Source organism: Aedes albopictus, chromosome 3 (genome assembly GCF_035046485.1).
Source record: "Aedes albopictus strain Foshan chromosome 3, AalbF5, whole genome shotgun sequence".
Classification (NCBI taxonomy): domain Eukaryota; kingdom Metazoa; phylum Arthropoda; class Insecta; order Diptera; family Culicidae; genus Aedes; species Aedes albopictus.
Genome location: NC_085138.1, coordinates 368,896,683 through 368,922,823, shown reverse-complemented (window position 1 = coordinate 368,922,823; position 26,141 = coordinate 368,896,683). Strand labels below are relative to the sequence as shown.

Sequence of the window (26,141 nt, the reverse complement as noted above, 5' to 3'; positions counted from 1 at the left end):
AATCGAAATTTGTGTCAGCCTTATACAATTATACATACGTTTGTTGATTATGATTATATTTTGGAAACAAATGTCTTATACTTATTTGCATCAGTTCGCTGCTATCATGAAAAACAGAAGATGATGAATTCTGGAGATGTTTGGGAGTTGAGGCTAGTTTTGAAAACCGAGTGTCCTGGAAACTGTAACTTTCCATATCTTTATGTTTGGTTTTACTGAAGATATTAAGATTTATTGCTACAGTTGCTCCCAAGAGACTAATCTTTATATAATCTGAATTTTGAAATACTCGTCGATCCCGTGCAATCTCAAATAAAGTTGCTGCATGTTTTAGTAGATTTTTAACTGAACGCTAAGTTCTTAAACTTGTATAAATGTTTTCAATTTGGATCTATCCCGGGTAGAGGTGGAATACTGACGATCAAATCGTGATATTGGTTTGATTGATATAAGAGATAAAAGATCTGAAAATAATATCTCAAAAATGTTCCTGGAACATCTGAGCAATATCAAAATTCGATATTTTAAGATCAAACGAATAGCTCGCTGCTATTGGTCAGATCTTGCAAAATCTAAATATGATATGATGATGATGTTCCAGGAGTAATTTTTTGATTTTATTTTTAGATTTTTTATCTCTTATGTCAATCAAACCCATATCACTTTTTGATCTCCTTATCAAAATATGCTATTATTGAGCTCTTTTCCTCTACTCGGGATCTGAACGAGATGTCATTTACGCTAGCATTTTGACATTTGAGTCAAGTATCAAATTAAATGTTCGAATAATTTTCTATTTGTCGGAGTTTTGGAGAAGTTCAGAAATCAGAAGCTCTCAATATTAGGTCTAAAATTATACATAAGATTAAGAAAAAAAATCGTAATTGTATGGTTCATTTTTTTTTTTCGAAATTTTGATTCTGGGGGCCCACTTTTTAGGGTTTGCCCCGGGCCCCCCGAGGCCTAAATCCGGCACTGTAAGGAAGGTGTTAGTGTATAAGCAGTAAGTGGGTGCGGGGAGTGCGGCACACTGCGGGGAGATGGAGATGACAGCCGGCCAGTTTGTGTATGCTGCAGAACGCCATAGAAGCGTTGCTGCGCCGCATCGGCAACAACATTCTCAACACGGATAACCGATGTTAACATATTTCTATGACACTCATAAAATGAGTAATATTCCCCAGGTTCAAAATTTGCTCGTGCCGCCGCATTTTTGTGAATTATGAATACAATGGTGATTTCTTAACCAAAAGAGATTGCTTTGCCGAAAATATTGCAAAATATTTGCTTAAGTGGGTGTACGAGCTAATTGTAAGTAGGAAACACTCGATGAGTGTCATGGAGTTTGTCCGATTTTAGTGCTGCGAAAGTTAAACGTGAATGGTTTCTGTGGGGTTGCTACATTGCTAGGGCTGAAAGTGTTTGTTTGTCATCTCACTAGTGAAAACAATTAAACACACACTTGCCAGCTGTCGTTAGCATTGGCGTAAATAGGGGGTGGCCAGGGGGGGCCTGGCCCCCTCCAGAATAATCCATTTCGGAAAAAAAATCACGCAATTCAGGCGAAAAGTATCTTTTCAGTATAAAATATCTATATCGACATGGCCTTGGCCCCCCCTAGAGCTATGACCTAGTTACGCCAATGGTCGTTAGGTTTTCCAATATGGCGGATGGTGCAATCTGACATATTGGATTACCTTCTTTTTACTTACCTGGATTGCACAGCGATATTTATGTTCTTTCTGCTGAGATATTAAAACTCAACGGTCGCTTCGTTTTTGAGAACTAATGGCAACTAATGTTATTGGGTTTCTCATTAATGTTTTGACTACTGTGATAATTTGAGAATCCATTGAATCATCATTTCCCAGCGAAATTTCAAACTAATAAAACTTATTTTGTTTACCTGTTGTGCATCCGACGTCCCTGTCTTGAACTCAACCGAACTTGTGTATGCCAGCCGCTGCGAAGTCGTGTTCGAAATTCGACTGTTTTGATAATGAATTTCGGCCGAGTCTAAATGGGTGCAAATGTCGACATAATAAAAGTGCATCCTGAAAGAAACGCCCGTACTGTTACCGATAGATAGTTAAATGTATTATACCTCATCTGGTCGCTTCGAAGAATTTCCCAAAATTTTACACGGAAAAATATTATAACCCAAAGAATAAGTTTTAAAAACTCAAATTTGACTAAACTGCTTAAAGTTTTAACTCAAAGTTGGGTTGTTTTCTCCCTCGCCCCACCGCAATGTTTTCGAAAACAAAGAGAGAAGCACCGACGCATCCGCTGCTCTTCCGTGGAAGAAGCCAAATTTGGGTTTCCTTGAGTCAACCCAAATTTGCGTCAATTGAGGCCTCCGTTGGGTGAAAATAACTTACCACTGGGTTAATTTTTTTGCCGCTTTCAAACGAGAGCTACTCACTCGCCACTATCGCTGTTTGACGCAAATTTGAGTAATTCCACGGAAGACCGGGATTGCGTCAAAACAACTTAAATTTGGGTTCATTTGTAGTTCCGTGTACAGCTGATAACAAATTGCATCATCATTGTCATCTGTTGCCATTGTTTCTCACTATTATCATCCTGAACCGGCATCCTCATTTCGGGTACGCTGGCGCTGCACGCCAAAACCACTCAGCACAGAGAATGTGTAAGTCCTACTCATAAGTGCATAATTTCCAGACCACACAAAAATGTGTTACAGTTACACATTCTTAAAAACAGCTCGTACACTCGTCTGGATGCGAAATGTCGATATTTTTTTTGTTTCCCAAGGTCACTAGTAAACCAAGCTAGATTGCTGTGCAAAAAATTTTGCGAATTTAACGATTTTGCGGACACAGGAGCTGATTTTGTGAATGTGCAAGGGTTACACATTTTTGGTGTAGTCTGGAAATTATGCACTTTAGTGCTGAGCGGCGTTAGCGTGTGCTGCTCGCTTGTTGCAGTTTTGAATTTAATCCTATTGTCCCGAACCGGGCCCGGAGAAGCCTGCTTCCACCACAGATTCGGCAGAGCTCCACACAAAAGGGGGTTATGTCTACTGTTGCCACGATGCGAAAACAATGCAATCATTCAGGCACCCTACAACAAGCCGCCTCGTAGGCGACAAATTGAGGCGGGATTTTCCAAACGCCTCTACAATGCACGCACTCAGCTGGCAACACTGTGTTTGAATGATGTACAAAAGAGGAAATCAGTGCCTCTTTCAAGCGAGGATCTACGCCGGTCGTTCCCACCAGGACCGACTGCATCGGGTGCAGTAAACAAATGAGTCTGTTTCTTTTGAGTTTTCCTCATAAAAAGGATATTTACGAGTAGTGACTTCCTTTCGGTGTGAAGTCAATAAATTTCCCGGGCCTGTCTCGGAGTACATGGGCAGTGCAGCAGAGCGCGTTTATGTTTCAAGTCGTTCTCATTTGCATCTGGTGGGCAGCCTATACTCGAGTGAGGATGTTGATCTAGTTTTCGTCTGGAACACAGTGTTTATGAATTGTGGTTTTGTTGGGTCGCATTTTTGTTCTCGAGCATTGTGACACCATAAAATAAGAACGAAGAAAAGAAAACAAAACATGACATAAGAAAAGGATGCGCGTATGACAAAGGACATCTGTTTCGTTCAATTTTACGGTTTTGGGAGAGAGAAAAGAAAAAAAAACTGGGACATTTGTTCTCGGGACAAAAAACTCGACACAGGCAATTATGTAAGAAAAAGCTTTATTGGAAAAACCGTTGATTCCAGAGTAGATATCTTATTCGAAACTTGTTGGTGTGAAACATAACATCTTTTTACCTAGCCGATGAAAGTAATAATTACGAACTTTGGCTGGTACCTTAGCTGTAAGCATAGTCTAGAACTGTAGATGGTTCTAACCGACAGTCTCAAAAGCAAACATTTGTCTTCGATCTGTTGACTTTTCCGGGTCCGCAACAAAACTCGAGTCGAGTGTCTTCGTCATGGATCGCTTTACTTTTTTCAAACAAACGAAAACATTGATAGGTTTGGTCCTTTATCAAATCATTCAATCACTATCAGCCCTTTTACCGCCATCTCCAAGAGAAGCAATGTTCTCTTCAACCATTGTATATACTCGATATCAATGTCGTTAACTATAACACGAACGGTTCGGCATTTGTTCGTTTGTTTTGGTGATAAAGTTTTATGGTGTTTGAACAACAATTGATTCCTATGTTGGTTTGTTTTCATTTCTTTTCGAATTCTGCGCGAGGACGCACCTTTTATTTGCTCTAGCTGAATGGAATAAAAACAAAACTTCGTTTCATGGAGCATGCTTCGGTGAATTTAGGGCGAGCCTAATGCTGATGTATCATCTTCATGATCCACATTTATGAAACTTAAAGGGTCCTGTTTTATTTCATAAGGTGAAACAGGATATGAAATAGGGATTCAATCACAGACAAACAGACGTTTTACTCTATTCACATCCCATCGTTCATCTTTTTAACGGAAAGTTTGAAATACTCTGTAGTTCGCTAATCACCCGCTCCCGACGCTCGCATTATTTTTGCTTTTTTTATTTGACATTTACTCACTACCGCCACCTGGTTCGCATTTTGCGTCACACAGCGTCATTAGCATTGGGCGATACTATTTTCGTGGAGATAATTCTAACTAAGAGAGGCAGACGTCACACTCCATCGTCAAACTCCGCGTTACGTGATGAGCTCCCACTCGGAACAGTTGATAATTATCTTTGTGATTTTTGAAGTTAAATTACTCCTTGGGAAATTGATGAAATTGGCTCCTCATTTACTGGAGATTCTATCAAGTCTGGTCCTGAGGGCATTTCGGAGGGCCTGAAGGGGTTGTAAGCTGTTTTCTGGGATTTGTCAGGAAATCTAAAGGAGTTTCAGAACGTTTCAGGTGATATTTTAGGAGAGTTTTAGAGCGTGTGAACAGGCCACAAGGTGATTGATGGAGTCTTTGGATGCGTTTCAATACGTATCATAAGGTCTGAACGGGATTTAAGGTGTTTCAAAAGCGATTCAGAAGCTCTGAGGGGTTTAGGAGGTTTCTGGAAATTTCGGGGTAGGAGTGCTAGTCGTGTGATCTCAGAGGATTTCAGAGTTTGAGGAATTTCAAGATTTTTTGGGACGTTCGCAGGCGATTCATCAGAAATACCTCGGAAACTCTCTTGAATGCTCATAACCTTCACGTACCCGACCCAAAACAACTCATTTTCAAAATGCTGGCATTGCGTTATTTTCACCAGTTTTTTTAAGTCACCCTCAATCATAAATTTCATAAATTGGTGCAAGTTTATTACACTCAAATGGCCACGCAATATCCGGAACTATTCCGTAGATATACCGGATTGTACTGGGGCGGGGAGAAGTCTGCTTTGCTAAATGGCTAAAACACCCTCGTGGAATCTGTGCAAGATGTTCCGAGGTAGCCACATTAGTTGATACAGATTTCAGTCTATCGTTTCTGACTGAGTCATTCGAAATCATGGAGATTGATATGTCGCACGATATGTTCAGATTGAAAACCAAAAGTGTCCTCAATGATGTCCCGCGGAACCTGTCACGGGGATCTGGATGGGTGAACTTATTTAAATCTGGTTATCGCAGTTGTGTTTCACTGTTCGCAACAAATATTTCACTGAAAATCGATAGTTCAAACACAATAATACACGAAATAATCACTTTTAGCCATTTTGACAACCTCCTGACCTCAGTACAATCCGGAATATCCCCGGAATGGTTCCGGATATTGCATGGCCACTTGAGTATAATAAACTAGCACCAGTTTATGATCAATTGAGGGCGACTTCAAGAAATCGGATGGCAATTGACGAAATGCTAACATTTTGAAAATCAGTTGTCGGGGGTCGGGTACGTGAAGGTTAAGGACGTTCAGGTGACATTTCAAGGGTGAGTTAGAGTGTTGGTAAGGGACACAAGGGGATTAATGGGGTCTCAAGAGGAGTTTCACGGGGTATAAAAGGGAGTTGTAGTGTTTTCAAGGGCGCTCCAGGAGATCTGAGGAGTTCAAGGGGGTTTCGGGGAATTTAGAGGGTATCCGGGGATCCAGGTTGTTTTAGGAGCGTTTCAGGAAGTCTCAAAAAATACCAGGACGTTTCAACGGTTTTAGCAGAGCTTCAATTTTCTTAGAAGAGGTTAGGTGTTTTCAGGAGAATTCCGGCAAATTCTCAGGAGCGTTTTAGGAGGTTTCAGAGTGGCCTTCGGGGGTTAGTGGAGTCTTAAGTTGCGGTCTAATACGATTTATTGGGTCTCAAGACGATTTGGAGTGTTTTTTATAAGCGATCTAGAGAATCTGAGTCTGAAACCTCCTCAGATTCAAAGATTTCAGGGAATTTCGGGGGACAGGGTAGGAATGGTGATCGTTTAGTCTCAGACGTTAAAAATGATTTCAGGGATATTTCGGAGGAATCCAGGGTTTTTGGGCATTTGCGATCGATTGATCTGAAACACCTCTGAAACTACCTTGAAACTTCCTTGAGACCTCTTCATAAGGGATATGATAGGCATGTCAGGAGTTAGTTAGTTAATTTATTTTAGACAATTTACACATTAGTATGCATTCGTGTCGGTAAAGTCATAACAGTAGGTTTAAAAGATGCATTTCAGGAATTCTTCGGGAAATTCAGGGAGTTTTTTTTTCAGAGAGGTCTCAATTCGTGCATTTCTGCAAGAGCACTTTTACGAAAGTGAGTCAGCGTATTTTTTTTGTCTGTATTAACGAGATTTTTAACCCTAGGTTAGTTCATCTCGGCGTGAGTCAGCGTAAATAAGTCGGCTCGGAAAGATCGGTTAGTTTTCCGCCTTGTTATTTTACGTGTCTGGAATATAAATTCTTCGCAGAAAATCACCGCACACATTTGCTTGCATTCTCCCTACACTGAAATAAATTTTGTTGTGGAAATTACCGATTCCATAGTAAAATTACTAACCGTACCTATGATTCTCAACCGACAACAAAATCTGGTTCACCGAAATATGATTGAAGTAACAATGCATTGCAGTAAATTTGACTAAAAGCGTAGTCGCCTCAACAACAAAACATTGTCAATTTTTCCTGGTCACGCATCTTACAACACGGTATGTTTAAAAATACAATGCTCAGCTGTTAAATTTAGATTATTTTTGGTAATGTTAACTGCACTGCTAGTTAAATTGACAGTGTTTAGTGAAATTAACAGGAAATAGCTGGCGGTTGAGAATCATAGGTACGGTTAGTAATTTTACTATGGAATCGGTAGTTTCTACAACAAAATTTAGTTCAGTGTAGGATAGAGAAAACTGTAAACGAACATTTTTTCAACTGGAAAAGGGGGCTGGTTTCAATGATTGAACAGCTTTTGCAGCATTCTATAGCAGGGAAATCCAACACTGAAGTAACACAGAGCTATTGTAGGGTGTGGATTAAAGGTTGGTTCTACAAATGAATCTGGCTAACTGAAAGTTGAATGGTGATGAAACACAATTCGGCTAGCTGCTGCTTAGTTGCGGTTGCCTTGGTCGAAAAATATGAAAAATATGAAAAATAATAACATTTATCAACTCGTTGTAAGGCTAAGTGTAGAATTAGCATTTAAGTTAAAATACACGTTAATACAAACAAAAAAAACTCGTAAGTAGAATAAAATCAAAACGTGAAATTTAGTGTAATTATTCGATTTCCAGGGCTAAAGTGGCTAATTATCGATAGTCTACATCTTTTGCTTTCATCCAATTAGGCATTGAGAAAGGTAAGTCGGAATATCTGTAATGATTGGCTTTTTTCATTTGATATGACGAGAATTAGCGTATATGATGGAGTTAATTTTTACCCTTCTTATCGTTACAGATGAGGTGTCAGTGTATGTTCCTTAACCACCGCTTTTGAAATAATGAACATCTCTTCTTTTATACGTTTGATTCGTATTTGGGAAAATATTTGTATGGTTTGTCACCAAAGATGTCATCTTACTCTTGATGAACACTTATCACAAACTGTGAAGACGCAGATGAAATTTCGGTTTCCTGATGTAACGGATGTCGCAATACTATTTCTTTCCTTACTCGATGACCGAAATAACCGGCACCATTACTGACTTTGGAAAACTTAAGACTTTTTAACCTTCCTTAGTCCCTAAAACAAAGTTACAAATAAGACCCTGGGGTCATTTTTGACCCCAAACTTTGAACGGCTCTCAAAAATCAGTGGCTGGGCCGATTTTGATTTTCTTTGGCCCAAATGAAAGCCACACATGTCTAGTTTCCAAAACCCCCGGAGAGTTCCGGATTTGGTCACTGTGGCCACCGGGAACCTGCTTCAACTGAAAAATGCCGCTTTAGAGACCCTAACTTTGGCAAGCTATAACGTTGCAACCAAACAAGTAATCAGGATCGTTCAGTAATCGTTGGAAAGGTATTCACGTGAACTTTGATTAAAGACATTAATATTTACTAATTCTTAAGAAACGGTTCCAGAAATCCGGAACATCCGGAAAGTAATGTTTTTCACGATAATGTGCTAGAAAGCACATTCATATTATTTACAGGATAGAAGTTTTTGCATCAAACTTCTTTAGGCCATAATACAATCTGTCAAGAACTATTTCTGTATGTTTCTGGTTATGTCCCGTCCTTCTGGAACCGGTTCCAGGGATCCCACAAGATGGCCAACGAGTTAACTGTAACGAAATTGAACGGTTTTCCGCGCTAAACACATCTGCGTTGGTTAACTCATGATGAAATCTCAATAATTTTACATGCTCCATATTGTTGTGATTTGTAAAAACATTGTTGGACATTGTGGTCCTATGTGGCCACCGGAGTGACCACCGGAGAAACCCGTATTGAGGGACTTTCATGTTTTTGCAACAAAGATAGGCATTCGACGGCTCTAACTTCATGATTTTTCATGGCCATGTGGCTTCTGGCCTTAAATAGAAGAATTGACCATTCTGGTCTGTTTTGGCCACCGGAATGACCACCGGAGAAATCCGTATTGAGGGAGTTTCATGTTTTTGCAACAAAGAAAGGCATTCGACGGCTCTAACTTCATGATTTTTCATGGCCATGTTACTTCTGGCATTAGAAAGAAAAATTGATCATTCTGGTCCGTTTTGGCTACCGGAGTGACCACCGGAGAAACTCGTATTGAGGGAGTTTCATGTTTTTGCAACAGAGATAGGCATTCGAAGGCTGTAACTTCATGATTTTTCATGGACATGTTGCTTCTGGTATTAAAAAGAACAATTGAATATTCTGGTTCGCTTTGGCCGGAGTGACTACTGGTGAAATCCGTATTGAGGGAGTTTCATGTTTTTGCAACAAATATAGGCATTCGACGGCTCTAACTTCATGATTTTTCATGGCCATGTGGCTTCTGGTATTAAAAAGAAGAATTGACCATTCTGGTCCGTTTTGGCCACCGGAGTGACCACCGGAAAAAATCACATTGAGGGACTTCCATGTTTTTGCAACAAAGATGGGCATTCGACGGCTATAACTTCATGATTGTGTACTATTTTGACTATTGTGGTCTGCTTTGGCCATCGGAGTGACCACCTGCAGAAACAAATACTAGGGAACTTCTATGTTTATTTTGAAACCCTCATATTATCTAGATTTATCACCAGAAGCAGTCTTTCGACGGCTAAATTTTCATGCTTCGACACGCGACATATTATCTTTATGCTCAGTTGTTATACTTATTGTTCAACAAGGTTATTCTGTAGTAGAGGCAATTCATGTTAAAATATACTGCGATTCTTGTAGTCTGATACTGTACTGTCAATGGTAATATGATTAGTTCGAGAATTGAGGATAGTTTTACTTCGGTTCACAAACAAACCTTTCATCGTATATTTTTGTTACCACCACTTAACGTTTTGGTCGTCTATGTTCACTGTTCTTGAAAATCACATCGTTTCTTTTCATTATCTTTTTAGATATGTCCACAATATTTGTTAGTACTTGATATGCTTTCTCCTTTCTTGTTGGCTCTATTTTCTTATACTTACGTGAAGTCAGCTTTTTCAGAATGAAAAGTTGTCTTAGTTGGTAGGAGAAGGGCATTCTTGAGGAAGACAAACAATGTTTCACTTGAATTAGGGAATTATCAAGTTCTGCAATCGAGGAATTCAGTCACAAATATTATCCATTTAGTGAATTCAATGAACATTTCGCAATTCTTTAATTTTTTTTAATTAAATTAATTCGTCTAGTAGTTTCAACTGGCATACTCCTAAAAGTTCCACGGAGGACTCCTTTCGAGTCCGACTGACATCAAAGTATACAATTAATAAAATGTGCATGCTGCCCAGGGGCAGAATTTCAAACCAAGTATCTCATCAATGAAGAATACAGTCTCTCCAAGATTGCAGAATTCTGAGCTATGAGATTTTTAAAATTTGCGTGTTTACTGGTGCCACCTAGAGTCCCATTTTGTGCAAGTTTATGTCATACTGATCAACTTTGCCGAAGACACCGTCTTCCTAAGTTATTAGGATTCTGAGCTATACAATTTATAAAATTTGCAAGTTCACTAGCGCCACCTAATGGCAGAATTGCGAAACAAGGTTTCCGTGTTATGTAAGTCTGTGTCATACTGGTCAATTTCGCTGAAGACACCAACTTTCTTAGTTATCGGGGGGAGCGACACTAGTTTTGCTGAGCCGAAAAACCCCAGAAAAAGTCCGGTAAACGCCACCTAGTGGCAGAATTTTGAAACAAGTGTTTATTTTTATGTAAGTTTATGTCATACTGATCAACTTTGCCAAAGTCATCAATTTTCTAAGTTATCAGGATTCTGAGCTGTAAGTTTTCTAAAATTTGCATGTTCACTAGCGCCGCCTAGTGGCAAAATTGCGAAACAAGTGTTAATTTTTATGTAAGTTTATGTCATACTGATCAACTTTGCCGAAGACACCAACTTCGTAAGTTATCAGGATTCTGAGCTATGAGTTTTCTAAAATTTGCATGTTCACTAGCGCCGCCTAGTGGCAGAATTGCGAAACAAGTGTTTATTGTTATGAAAGTTTATGTCATTCTGATTAATTTTTCCAAAGACACCAACTTAATAAGTTATCGGGGGGAGAGACGCTAGTTTTGCCAAGCCGAAAAACTCCAAAAAAGTCGAAAAAAGACGAAAGAACCGGTCAACGCCACCTAGTGGCAGAGTTTTGAAACAAGTGTTTATTTTTATGTAAGTTTATGTCATACTGCTCAATTTTGCCAAAGTCATCAATTTTCTAAGTTATCAGGATTCTGAGCTGTAAGTTTTCTAAAATTTGCATGTTCACTAGCGCCGCCTAGTGGCAAAATTGCGAAACAAGTGTTAATTTTTATGTAAGTTTATGTCATACTGATCAACTTTGCCGAAGACACCAACTTCGTAAGTTATCAGGATTCTGAGCTATGAAATTTCTAAAATTTGCATATTCACTAGCGCCGCCCAGTGGAGGAATTTTGAACTTCGCAACTCATCGTCAGTAAGTTATTGACGTACCCAACAACTTTTCCGAAGACACTATCCTTCCAAATTATCAGGGCCTTGAGCTGTCGCATATCGTAACGTTTGCTTGACAACCTGATATGGTTTCTGTAGTGCAATTTAGCATCAAACTGTTGATGGTCCCTCTGGCGGCCAAGTTGCCAACTAATCATATGAACCAAAGTTCTAAATGGTAGATCTTATCAAGCCCCAAAACTTTGCCGAAGAAAGTATTGCGCTAACTCTTAACACACCCGAGATAATAGGCCATACCCCCAAAAGGCCAAAAACCCATAAGCTCTTAGGGCCGATTTCTTCACCTCGGCTTAACCGGCAAGCCAGGCTTACCCATATAGTTAAACCTGGTTTAGCGCTTAAGCCAGGGTGAAGAAATCGCCCCTTAGTCTCCTATTAAGCGGATTCCTATTGCGCCCCCCGACCAGTGATCTTATAAGAGTCTCGACTGTATTTACAAAGTTATAAAATAGGTTGAAAGAGACTGGCCAGGGCCAGGGATAAAATCCAGTGCCCAGGAGTAATCAGGAACATTAAACATTAAACCACAAAGTCCGTCAAATGAATCAGAGCCTTAATTCAATAAAGCTTTCAACAACAGTATAGTAAAATTTCCACAACTGTCGTATACACAATATTTGCGCCGATAAATAAAAAACGTATGATGAACATCCAGCTACGCCTCAGACAACATCACGATTGGTAACCCCTAAAAAAATTCTAGCGCCCCGTTGTTGATCCTCATCATCATATGCTCGATCATTATCCTCGTTTCGTTCCAACTACTTTGCGTGGTCTCCCCCAAACCAAACTGTCGTTAATTTATTCTTCATCATCACTTCGTCATCGTCGTCGTCGTCGCCGTCGCCGTGGACCGAGCCAGTGCCAAAACGGACCAGAAATTCTTCTTTTTAATGCCAGAAGCCACATGGCCATGAAAAATCATGAAGTTAGAGCCGTCGAATGCCTATATTTATTGCAAAAACATGAAACTCCCTCAATACGGATTTCACCGGTGGTCACTCCGGCCAAAGCGAACCAGAATATTCAATTGTTCTTTTTAATACCAGAAGCAACATGTCCATGAAAAATCATGAAGTTAGAGCCTTCGAATGCCTATCTTTGCTGCAAAAACATGAAACTTCCTCAATACGAGTTTCTCCGGTGGTCACTCCGGTGGCCAAAACAGACCATTGCGGTCAATTCTTCTTTTCAATGCCAGAAGCCACATGGCCATGAAAAATCATGAAGTTAGAGCCGTCGAATGCCTATCTTTGTTGCAAAAACATGAAACTCCCTGAATACGGATTTCTCCGGTGGTCACTCCGGTGGCCACATAGGACCACAATGTCCAACAATGTTTTTACATATCACAACAATATGGAGCATGTAAAATTATTGAGATTTCATCATGAGTTAGCCAACGCAGATGTGTTTAGCGCGGAAAACCGTTCAATTTCGTTACAGTTAACTCGTTGGCCATCTTGTGGGATCCCTGGAACCGGTTCCAGAAGGACGGGACATAACCAGAAACATACAGAAATAGTTCTCGACAGATTGTATTATGGCCTGAAGGAGTTTGATGCAAAAACTTCTATCCTGTAAATAATATGAATGTGCTTTCTAGCACATTATCGTGAAAAACATTACTTTCCGGATGTTCCGGATTTCCGGAACCGTTTCTTAAGAATTAGTCAATATTAATGTCTTTAATCAAAGTTCACGTGAATACCTTTCCAACGATTACTGAACGATCCTGATTACTTGTTTGGTTGCAAAGTTATAACTTGCCAAAGTTAGGGTCTCTAAAGCGGCATTTTTCAGTTGAAGCAGGTTCCCGGTGGCCACAGTGACCAAATCCGGAACTCTCCGGGTGTTTTGAAAACTAGACATGTGTGGCTTTCATTTGGGCCAAAGAAAATCAAAATCGGCCCAGCCACTGATTTTTGAGAGCCGTTCAAAGTTTGGGGTCAAAAATGACCCCAGGGTCTTATTTGTAACTTTTTTTATGGGAGCTTCCCTAGGGGTCGTCCAATGTTTTGGATGAATGGAAATGATAGTTTTCCACAAAAAAATAATTGTCTGAAAATTTCAGATTTCTAGGCCTTTCGAAACAAAAGCTATAGCGAATTGAAATTCGGAAAAGGTCAAAAAAAACCCCAAGACCTTACTAAGGTTAAAAACGTATTTTGAGGACGATAAGCCTCAACTTTGAACGGTCTAGCCAATACTAGAATTTGCTTCTTTAGTGTTGTTGTGATTATTCCATATTCTAGACCTACGCGCCAAACTGGGCTTAAATACGTGTTTTCATGAATTTTGGTACCCGGGAACCTATTTAAAATCAATTGGAAAGTTGTATGGGAGCGGTTTGATGAATCAATCACTTCGCATTTTGTTTTGAGCGAAGCTATGAAGCAGTTGCTCAGCTGTTTATTGGTGATATCGAAATATCATTTTAAAAATACTCAAAATAAAGTTCTAAAAATCTGAAAAAAAAAATCAGAAACGGATGCGCTTTCGTATAAAGTTAAAAAATCAATGAGAAAAAAGAAAATCAGATTAATTACTTTTCCTTTTAATTCCACTAAGAATTGACATCCTTTGACAGATACGTATTCAACCTCAACTGTAAAGTCTTCCTCAGTGTCTCGAGTCAAATACGAGACACTGAAGGCGACTTTTTGTGGCGACCTTACAATTGAGGTCGAAATACGTATCTGTCAACGGATGCAAATTTTTAGGGGTCTCAAGAGCAAACTTACGTGTCTCCGAAGGATTTTGGGCCGCTGAATCCGAATCCGGGCTCAGATTTGCTCCAACACGTCATAATTTTGAGCTATACCTCAATTTATAGGGCAAAATATGCGATTTTGGGCTTTTTTGACTGCAAGGATGGAAATATTTTTTTTTAAGCAATCAAAAGGTTAATTGGTCAATTAACATCTAAATTAACGACTCATGCAAAATATTTCATTTTATAGATTTAGGCATTTAATGTTAGTATGAAAACTTGCATGCAACTTTTGGAGGGTGACTTGTATGGGAAATATCGTACCTAACATAATGAAACACTTGTCTTTGCATTATTTCTTCCCTTTGTTATTTACTGAGAGATCATCTCCCAAGAACAAAATATTGCAAAATCAACTGTTTAACAGCTATCATCACCACGAACCAGACTGAAACCGAAAAAAAAATATCGTGGCAACATCAACCGAACGACTTTTCCTATCTCGGCTTCTTTCTTGTGAAAACAAATGCTTCACTTTGTAGAATAAATAATGGAGCCAGAGCCACTTATCAGAAGTTCTTTTCTTCCCATTCTGCTTTCTCTATTTACCCAACGTTGATCGTCATACGTTTGGTACTCACTGTATACAAACCCGCGAGCAGCAATAAAACTTCAGTGTTTAGTTTTACCGATAGTTTCTACTCCATTATTACTGCAGCACGCACTATCAAGCCATCATGGTGCGATGAAACATGAAACAGTTTCTCCTGCTTTTCTAGTTCAACAATAAAATCAAGTTCGTTAAAATATGTTCTCCCTAACTCGCCAACCAACTCTTTCCACTTTTTTCTCCTCAAAATTGAATCCAATGTAAACACCCTCCAGATTTAATTCAATTAGGTTGTAAATTTGAGAAAAATCAAACCTCAACCGAAACAATCAACGGTTGCATCAACTGTGGCACCCCTTTTACTTCTCCGCTGTTCTCGCGCGATTCGGTGGTGGTTCGTAGTCAACAATAACGTCCAAATTGTTCCCTAATCACGATCATCACCATGGGACGGAAACTCATGAAAGGCATCAGACGTCAGGCTGATAAGCAGAGTCACACCCCTTTGCAGGGAAAAATGCTGCTTGCTACTACACATACAAATTGGGGATGTAAGCGAGACGAGGCTGGTTGGGTAGGCCAGGCCGTCAGTGACGACTGCGGTGGTGGTGGTGGGAGGATTCGGAAAATAAAACTCAGTTTATCGCCGTTTTCACGGCTTTTGCCGATGCATTTTACGGTGGGTTGTGTTAAGAGGGGGAGTTTCATACACAACGTCATTTTTTTTATGAACAATAGTCAGTTTGCTCTTTGGTCAATCGGCGCAACATTTAGTGTTTTCGTTTTTTTTTTTTAAATGTTATTGTTTCATGTCCAAAAATGACGTAATTTTCTACTGACCCTTAGAAGAAGCGTCGGCGTGCGATAGCTATCTGAACGGCATTATGAAAAAGGGGGAAAGTTGTAGAATTTTCACGGGAAGTATCAATAGCAATTGAGATAAGATTTGTTAAAAACTTTGCGATTAGGTAGGAGCAAGGCTATTTTTCGATTTTAGTTGTTAGTGTTCGATGAGCCTTTCTACTATTTAAAGCCACCTTCAGTCTTTATCAAATGACCATATTTGTATTCGTATACAGGGATGCCATATATACAGATTTATCTGTAATATACAGATTTTTGAGCATCTGTACAGATTGCGTTTATATGAAATACAGATTTTTCATTTGTATGGAATACAGATTTTTCACATAAATTTTGTATGGGATACAGATTTTTGAACGAGTGATACAGAAAACCATCTGGCATCGCTGTTCGTATATCATGCGACAAACAATCAGATATTTTATTTACTCCCAAGGAAAATAAAGTAATTTTCATGTGGGAACGATCCTGGACCATAACAAAATGCGAATACTGTGGCTGAACAACTACGCATTCAGTTTAGTTTTTATATGTACTTCAGTGCTTGAAAAAATGAAGCGTTTTTCCCTAAGCGCAGAAAAATTAGCTTCTCTTGCTTCTCTTTGATCGACGCTATTCAACCCAGAGCGGTAACTATATGACATTCATTGGCTAACATGCTTCACACCCTTGAAACAACACAACACAGCGCACGAGTAACTTTCACGCAGCGAGCAAAAAGACAAAGGATTTTTCACGCATATTTGTGTACGACTGGATCAACACAAAAAATGTGCTGATCCGGTGGTACACAAATCTGCGTGAATTTTTTTTTGTCTTTTCGGTCGCTGCGTGAAAGTTACTCATTGCTCTGTGTACATCGAGCTCTGCGTGTACCGTAGTGGCTCTCTGCCGGCGTATTCGGCATTGATTCGACTTGGCTTTTATCCCGTTATTGCAGTGCAAATGAAACAAACTCAAATTAAATCGACTATAATAGTCACGTACAACATTCCCACATCTAAAAAAAATGATTATTTTTATATGTTTTGAGCGACAAATAAATCCACTGAATCATATCCGCATCTTCATACTCGCCGCAGCAAGTGAGCATGTATGATCACCAGTCGATTTTCTTCACAAGCCAGCCGACCGATGAGAAACAAGAGTCGCAGTTGGTTCGGGTTTTCTACACGCACCATGCGTGTTCCTTCGTACCTAGTGGTTGCTGGCGCTGATAACTGGTCGTACCGGTTGTACCGGTTAGATGGCTCACAAGAACCATTTGGTTTGGGTTGCAATCCGACATCCTGATGACGTGAACTGCCCACCGTAGCCTCCCGATTTTTGCGGTGTGTACGATAGTTGGTTCTCTCAGCAGCTGATGCACTTCGTGGCTCATTTGCCTTCTTCCATTCCCGTCTTCTATCTTCACTCCGCCGTAAAAATCCATCAACTCCTCCTAATTTGATGTTTCCTTAAAAATCCCTCTTAAGAATTTCACGCTTTTTTAAGGAATTTCTCAGGTAGTTCTTCAGTAGTTCTTCAAGAGTTCTCCCGCAACTTGTTTTGATAATCTGCGTTAAATTCATCAGGTATTTCTCTAACAAAGTCAGGAACAATATTTTTACGAAATAGGAATCTGACATATCTTTTAGGAAATCATATGGAAATTTCTTAAGGAATCCAATGATTTATTGGACATATTATTTTCTCCTGATCGCTGTGTCTTTCCGACAGGGCTCAAATTTCTACCAGAGTTCTCTCACATCTTCGTTGATACCCTGTAAAATTTGAAAGCGATCCGATCAAAAAAAATTAGAAAACTTTTTTTGCAATTTCTCATCGTAATAGGCTGTTTTACCTCACGCAAATCTGCCAAAATCGAAAGATATGAGATTGACATCGGCTAACCTTTCTCAAATGTTTACCAAGTAATTGAATAAGTCATTGATATGTCGTAATACATGCGACATGTATTATATGTTCTCGCAATATTTGCAATACATGTTCTCAACACATGTTCATATATAACACAATACATGTTCATATAACACATATTCGCAATACATGTTCTGTTTTACATTTGACCATTTCTGGCGGGACACTCGGAATCGGTTCTGTAACACACTGATATGGCTTGCGTCTAGTTTCTTGCAGCTGTTCATCATGTTACGTAAAAAAAACCTTGATTTGAAGTATCGCATGCATGGGTTTGGTTTCATTTCCGGCCCGGAACTGGTTGCGGAATACTACCGGTAGTCTCTTAAATAGTCTGAGCCTATTTGTTTGCTAACACGCATTGCTGTGTTGCATGGATGGGTTTGGTTTAATTTTGTATTTAGCCGCTTTTGGAGGAAAACTAGGAACTAGTTTCGGCACTACTGGCAGTCCCTAATGTGGTCTTAGCCTACTTTCATGGAAACCGGTCATCAAGTTACCGAAAAAGCCGTGATTTATGCATAAGTTTTGTTCACTTTTATATACGACCACTTCGGGTGGGACACCCGGAACTAGTTCGGAAACACCAACGGTACAAATATGCGCTGAGTCTTTTTTTATGCCAACCTTTCATTATCAAAAAAGCTGCGCTTTGATATGCCGCATACATGGTTTGGGCACTTTAATATTTGGCCATTTCCGGCGAGACATCCGGAACCTGTTCCGGAACCCTACCGGTTCAGATATGGTCTGAGACTGTTTTCTTGCTAACTGTTCATCAGGTAATCGAAAATGCCGCAGTTTGATGTGTCGCATGTATGTGTTTGTTAAAATTTTATGTATGGCCCCTTCCAAGGGTACTGGTCCGGAACATCTGAATGGCCATTACTCCGGAACGGCTGGACCGATCCGAACCATTTTCAATAAGAAACAATGGGACCATCACGGTGTACAGAAGGTGATATACTCCTGAAATCTGACAGTTTTTTGATGACGTAATTCAAATCGTTCATAGGCGATCTAGTACTCCACACCAATTTGATCAACGTAAAAGACGATAAGAACGACGACACATGTTTACATCCAAAATAGATGTTTACATAGGTTACTAGCCTGCCTTGTGATCTTTATGCCGTGTGGGACCAGATTCCGTGTCGAATGAACCGTCGGTCATTAAAATCGGTTGAGGTTTACTGCCAAAAAGTGAGTTTTTTTGTACACATACACTCATGCGCACACGCACGACGGGCTTGGTGGTCTAGTGGCTACCGCTTCTGATTTATATGCAGCAGGTCCTGGGTTCAATCCCTGGCCCGTCCCTTTCCTCCTACTTTGTATCTTTCTATACTTTCTCTCTGCTCTCTACATATACAACTCATGTATATAAACATGTTCATAGCCGTCGCTAGAACAGAAACGGGTTGAAAAAGCCGTTTCCTTTCCTTCCAAACTTTCACAGCACAGTGTCACAATCCTGTTAGAAAACGCCTACAAGTTATGCAATCAAGCGAGCTGTGCCGCACATCTTCAAAATAATAAAAACACACAATTCTATCACCTTCCTCTGGTATCCACACACCAATGTGTGAACCTTCTGCCAACCAATTCCCACCAACACTCCAACATCCGCATGAATTTGTGCTGGCGCCGAGGTATATTCGGCCAGATGTGGATACAAACGATTGCAATCATCACTTCCTTACCCCTTACCCCTTACCCCTTTCCCCTTACCTGCAACCTGACGTGGCAGGCGCCATTGTCGCCTAAAAATAGAAGATCACCAACGCTCACACACTGAAGATGCCTGCTAGTCCCCGGCAGTTATCACATTGGTCCTTGTGTGAGTGTAGCTGGTCTGGCGATACTGGAGTAGCATCCACGGGCGGTCAATCAAACTCAAGCTCAAGCTCAAGCATACACACATGCGCACACGCACACATACACACACAGACATTGTCTCAATTCGTCGAACTGAGTTGATTGGTATATGTGGCCTTCTATCAAAAAGTCATTTTTGTATGTAGTGAACATATCAGGCCGAACATTTCAATAGGTCCTATCTGCATTTGAGAGACTCTTTTTGTTTACTTTCTCTTTCAATTATTGCAATGTAATGGAACACTTTTCAACTGTTTTTGCAGTACAAATCAAAAGACAATTGGTTTGACCATCGTTCAATGCAAGGAGGCAATCAGTTTACAAATAAACAGCTGAGATATAAACGAAAGAGAGAGAAACCAAAGAGAGCCTCTCTTCTGCAGATTGGACCTTTAGACATGTTTGGCCTGATATAGCCTTTCCAGTACACTTACTGTACGATAAAAGCAAAAAATAGAGTTAAGCTACCGAAGAGATTCCTTAAGAAAATGTAGGAGAAAAAATTCCTTTAAAATTTCCTAAAAATAGTGAACTTCCGGTAGCAACTATCGTAGAATTCTTTCTGGAGATATTTCCTGAAAAAAAATCTACACAACTATACCAGAGAAACAGTTGTCACAATAGATCTCTCAACTGGTCACAGTGACTTAGATACCCGACATGGAATAAAAAATACCAGAGGAAGTCTCACAAAATTGCTGGAGGATATCATAAAACATTGAGTACATACACTCCCGATGTACTTTTAACGTCCATATCTCCGTCAATTTGCGTCCGATTTCAAAGCCCTATATCTCATTCAGAAGATGATGAAACATTAATTAGGTAAAACGTTTACAAAAAATATATTTGTAAACTTAACCTAAATTTTTAACATTTTCTAAAAAATAAATTTAAACTTAAGATAGTGTCGCTGGAAATTGGATCGAACAAATTTCAAGATGATTTTGATGGGGGTGATGGGGGTGGAAGCTCAGGTAAAATATTATCTCCTGGGCGCCCATTAAAAACACCACCCCCGGCGAAGACTGGCGCTCGAGCCTAGCTATTTAGCACTGTAGTTGGAGGAAATGCCAATGCAGAACCCGTAGCTTCCGGGAAGGTAAGCCCAGCTCCCTGGGTTAGTGGGTTGGTGTCAGGCCCTGCGAGCCAGCCGTAAAAAAGACTAGCACCGGAAAATCAACAAGAGAAGAATGCGAACCGATACCAATGGCGACGACCACAGCGACGAAAAGGGACTTGCGATTGGAAGCTCGGTACGTGGAACTGCAGATCTCTCAACTTCATCGGGAGCACCCGCATACCCGCCGATCTACTGAAGGACCGCGGGTTCGGAATCGTAGCGCTGCAGGAGGTGTGTTGGACAGGATCTATGGTGCGAACGTTTAGAGGTAATCATACCATCTACCAGAGTTGCGGCAACACACGTGAGCTGGGAACAGCTTTTATAGTGATGGGCGACATGCAGAGGCGCGTGATCGGTTGGTGGCCGATCGACGAAAGAATGTGCAGGTTGAGGATCAAGGGCCGATTCTTCAACATTAGCATAATAAACGTGCACAGCCCACACTCCGGAAGTACTGATGATGACAAGGACGCATTTTACGCGCAGCTCGAACGCGAGTACGACCGCTGCCCAAACCACGACGTCAGGATCGTCATAGGGGATCTAAACGCTCAGGTAGGCCAGGAAGAGGAATTCAGACCGACGATTGGAAAGTTCAGCGCCCACCAGCTGACGAACGAACGAAAATGGCCTACGCCTCATCGATTTCGCCGCCTCCAAGAACATGGCCATTCGTAGCACCTTCTTCCAGCACAGCCTCCCTTATCGTTACACCTGGAGATCACCACAACAAACGGAATCGCAAATCGACCACGTTCTGATTGATGGACGGCACTTCTCCGACATTATCGACGTCAGGACCTATCGTGGCGCTAATATCGACTCTGATCACTACCTGGTGATGGTTAAACTGCGCCCAAAACTCTCCGTTATTAACAATGCACAGTACCGGCGGCCGCCCCGGTATGATCTAAAGCGACTGAAGCAACCGGATGTCGCCACCGCATACGCGCAGAATCTCGAGGCAGCGTTGCCGGACGAGGGTGTGCTCGATGTGGCCCCTCTAGAGGACTGCTGGAGTACAGTCAAAGCAGCCGTCAACAACGCAGCCGAGAGCACTATCGGGTACGTAGAACGGAGTCGACGAAACGATTAGTTCAACGAGGAGTGCAGAGCGGTTCTGGAGGAGAAGGATGCAGCGCGGGCGGTAATGCTGCAGCATGGAACCCGACAGAATGTGGAGCGATACAGACAGAAGCGGAAGCAGCAGACCCGTCTCTTCCGGGAGAAAAAGCGCCGCCTGGAAGAAGCGGAGTGCGAGGAAATGGAACTGCTGTGCCGTTCACAGGAAACACGCAAGTTCTACCAGAAGCTCAACGCATCCCGCAAAGGCTACGTGCCGCAAGCCGAAATCTGCAGGGATAAGGACGGGAGCCTCCTGACGGACAAACGTGAGGTGATCGAAAGGTGGAAGCAGCACTTCGACGAGCACCTGAATGGCCAAGAGAATGTAGGCACGGAGGACCAAGGCAGCGGAGGAAATGACTATGTTTGTGCAGCAGAGGACGGGAACGAACCACCTCCCACGCTGAGGGAAGTTAAGGATGCCATCCACCAGCTCAAAAACAACAAAGCGGCTGGTAAGGACGGTATCGCAGCGGAACTCATCAAGATGGGCCCGGAAAAGTTGGCCACCTGTCTGCACCAGTTAGTTGTCAAGATCTGGGAAACCGAACAGCTACCGGAGGAGTGGAAGGAAGGGATAATCTGTCCCATCCACAAGAAAGGCGACAAGTTAATGTGTGAGAACTTTCGAGCGATCACCATTTTGAATGCCGCCTACAAAGTGCTATCCCAGATCATCTTCCGTCGTCTTTCACCTAAAGTAAATGAGTTCGTGGGAAGTTACCAAGCCGGTTTCATCGACGGCCGGTCGACAACGGACCAGATCTTCACCGTACGGCAAATCCTCCAGAAATGCCGTGAATACCAGGTCCCAACGCATCACCTGTTCATCGACTTCAAAGCGGCATACGACAGTATCGACCGCACAGAGCTATGGAAAATTATGGGCGAGAACAGCTTTCCCGGGAAGCTGACTAGACTGATAAGAGCAACGATGGACGGTGTGCAGAACGGCGTAAGGATTTCGGGTGAACTATCCAGTTCATTTGAATCTCGACGGGGACTACGACAAGGTGATGGACTTTCCTGCCTACTATTCAACATCGCCCTGGAAGGTGTTATGCGACGAGCCGGGCTCGACAGCCGGGGTACGATCTTCACGAAATCCAGCCAATTTGTATGTTTTGCGGATGACATGGATATTATTGCTAGGACATTTGGAACGGTGGCAGAACAGTACACCCGCCTGAAACGTGAAGCAGCAAAGGTCGGACTGGTGGTGAATGCGGCTAAGACAAAGTACATGCTGGTAGGTGGGACTGAGCGAGACAGGACAAGCTTTGGCAGCAATGTACGATAGACGGGGATACTTTCGAGGTGGTAGAAGAATTCGTCTACCTCGGTTCCTTGCTAACGGCTGACAATAACGTGAGCCGTGAAATACGAAGGCGCATCATCAGTGGAAGTCGTGCCTATTATGGGCTCCAGAAGAAACTGCGGTCAAAAAAGATTCACCCCCGCACCAAATGTACCATGTACAAGACGTTAATAAGACCGGTGGTTCTCTACGGGCACGAGACGTGGACGATGCTCGAGGAGGACATGCAAGCACTCGGAGTTTTCGAGCGACGGGTGCTAAGGACGATCTTCGGCGGCGTGCAGGAGAACGGTGTGTGGCGGAGAAGGATGAACCACGAGCTCGCTGCACTTTATGGCGAACCCAGCATCCAGAAGGTAGCCAAAGCCGGAAGGATACGGTGGGCAGGGCATGTTGCAAGAATGCCGGACAACAACCCTGCAAAGTTGGTGTTTGCTAACCATCCGGTTGGTACAAGAAGGCGTGGAGCGCAGAGAGCACGATGGGCGGACCATGTGGAGCGTGATCTGGCGAGTGTTGGGCGTGACCGACGTTGGAGAGCTGCAGCTGCAAATCGAGTATTATGGCGGCAAATTGTTGATTCAGTTTTATCATGAATTTGATGTTAACAAAATAAATGAAATGAATTTGATAATATAAACTAATTTCTATTGGCTTTCAACTGCTTTACACCGAACTTAGCTAGAAAATCTAGAAAAAAGTTATTAAGTTACCTAAATTAACTCTTGATGTCATCGCCATCGCCCAAAAGTTTGGGATCACTTTAGTAGAACATGGAAAAATTTTCGAATGAGTGTAACCAGTTTTGTACCTTTGATTTCTGCCCTAATTTGCTTATCTTTTGACAGTTACGCATATTATGACTATCACTTGTAATCTTCCTCCTCAGTCTCATCAACTCATTTGAAGAGGGTATTCTGCTAAGAAGGCTCGAAAAGTCGGTACAAGATCATGTAAAATGATTTATTGATGTTTTAGTCATTTTTCATTTAATTATAATTCTTTTGGGATTATTTCAAACATAATAAATGGTAGTTACGGCATAGACATTGAACCATAAACAGGTTTCAAAACTTATATACTAAACCTTAACATTAAATTGATTTATTTTATGATAAGTGGTGAAATGTCTTAACTTTACATTGCATTTTTATAAATGAAAATTATTATAGGTTGTTATATTATCGCTCTCATCTTAAAGTTTGGCAACACTGCCGTAAGTTAAAGTTACTTTTATAGGAAAAAAAATTGCAGCTTAACCTAAGCTTACATGTAAATATTAAAAAAAAATAATCTAAGTCGTGTTCAAAGTTTCTTTATTATTATCTCAAGTCCTAGGGTTTGAATTCGGACGCGAATTGGCGAAGATATGGGCCCAAACTTTTGATCGGGAGTACATGTATTAGCACTACATTTTTATTTAGTTTATGATTTTGAACCAGCAAATAAAATGCCATTAAATGATTTTTCTTTTTTAATTCCAGGGCCCTACACATGAAGGAACACCCGGACTACAAATACCGCCCCCGGAGGAAGCCCAAAACCTTGGTTAAATCCCCCACACCTGCCAATGCAGCCAGCACATCCACACCGGCTAGCTCCAAGGAACCCCTCCGATCACATTCACCGCAAAGCAAATCACCTTACAACCCCTCCCCTCTCGCCACACCCATCACCATCCCACCGGGCATCTTCCCCTCCTACCACTTCGCGTACGATCTGCACCAGAAAGCATTCTGGAATCTCTACGGCTCCCACATACTCTCCACGATGGTTCCCCCGTACAGCGTTCCTCCGCACTCGCCGCATCCGCTGGCCTACATCAAACCCTCCAAATCGTCCCCACCGTCCCCAATTGCACCCCCCTCGCCCATACCTTCGAGTAACGTCATCTGACCTACACCGCTGCGCTACAGTGCCGAACATAGCGTCTAGGAGGCGTCCCTAATCTCCGCTAACATTGCTTCTATCTGCTTCGGGCGAGGGCATAACTCAAAAAGCTCAAAAGAGTGAATGCAGACATCGATTAAGTTTTGAAAACTTTCGAAAAACTTCAATGGACTTTGATAAATGAATACTGAACTTCAGTCATTATTGTCATAGTTTGGTATTGGTTTACCAAAATTTGGTCGATATATTTTTCACGAAAAGTTCAAAAGACTTGACATATTTATGTGAATTGTTAGGCTTCAACGAACGGAGAAATTAAATCTTATCCATATCAGGAGCAAACGGCTGCAAATTAGTCCCAGTGAATAAAGAAAACATTGATTTTACAATGATCTAGGTTTATTAAATAAAAACTAATGGAAACCAATTAAAATTGTTAAGAAAATTAGTTGAATTTAGTTTTTTGTTCTAAGATTCGGCAAAAAAAACGATTTCTCATTCATCGTACATAATTGGTAAGAGTGCAATAGGTAAACTTAGGATTAGTTGAATAAGTTAGGACTTATGTTAGATTGAATCAAGTGTACATATTTCTTCAATTATTAAAGACAGGTCCTGAAGTAATGTCTCAAATTTTAAAAAGGAGAAACCCCGTTATTAAAAACGTTTATACATATAGAGTTGTTCGTACAGATTGAAACAAGAGGAAACTGCAGCTTGTACGCGAGAAATTCAATTGTATTACTAATCAATCTTCATTAGAAAATGTCGAAGACGGAATGATCTTCTCATCACTATATATTGTACGTAAAATATTATAATCGTCTTCGGATGATCACTTATATGAATGTATTTGTGAAATTAAATGAAGATTTGACTTAGTGCTCTACTTCTCATTATAATTTAATTTTAATAAAAAATGCAACACTATTTTACGTTTTAATTCATAAGAAAGATATCCGAAAAATGTTCACGTCATGTAAACTTCAAAAGATCTAGTTTGATTTTTCCTTCATTTTTTTCTCAATTGAACTTAAACGCTACTTCCCGGGTAGAGCTTAATGGCAAAAGAATGGCAAATTTCACCATTAAAACAGAATAATTGAATGGCAAAATCTGTTATTTGTTTGTTTGAAATAAGAGTTAAAATTACAAAAATAATAACAAAATTTTGGTAGCAGAAAAACT

General features: G+C 40.9%; 1 protein-coding gene across 1 annotated transcript in view; it reads left to right on the top strand.

The window, feature by feature from the left end:
• The window catches only part of LOC134289566 (transcription factor sox-3-like), a 68,823-nt gene extending 42,940 nt beyond the window's left edge, over positions 1-25,883 (top strand). The window contains exon 2 of the mRNA XM_062855553.1: positions 24,548-25,883. Coding sequence (XP_062711537.1) covers positions 24,548-24,959 — 412 coding nt within the window. The 3' untranslated portion in view covers positions 24,960-25,883. The remainder of the gene's footprint in view (positions 1-24,547) is intronic.
• Positions 25,884-26,141: the final 258 nt, after the last annotated feature.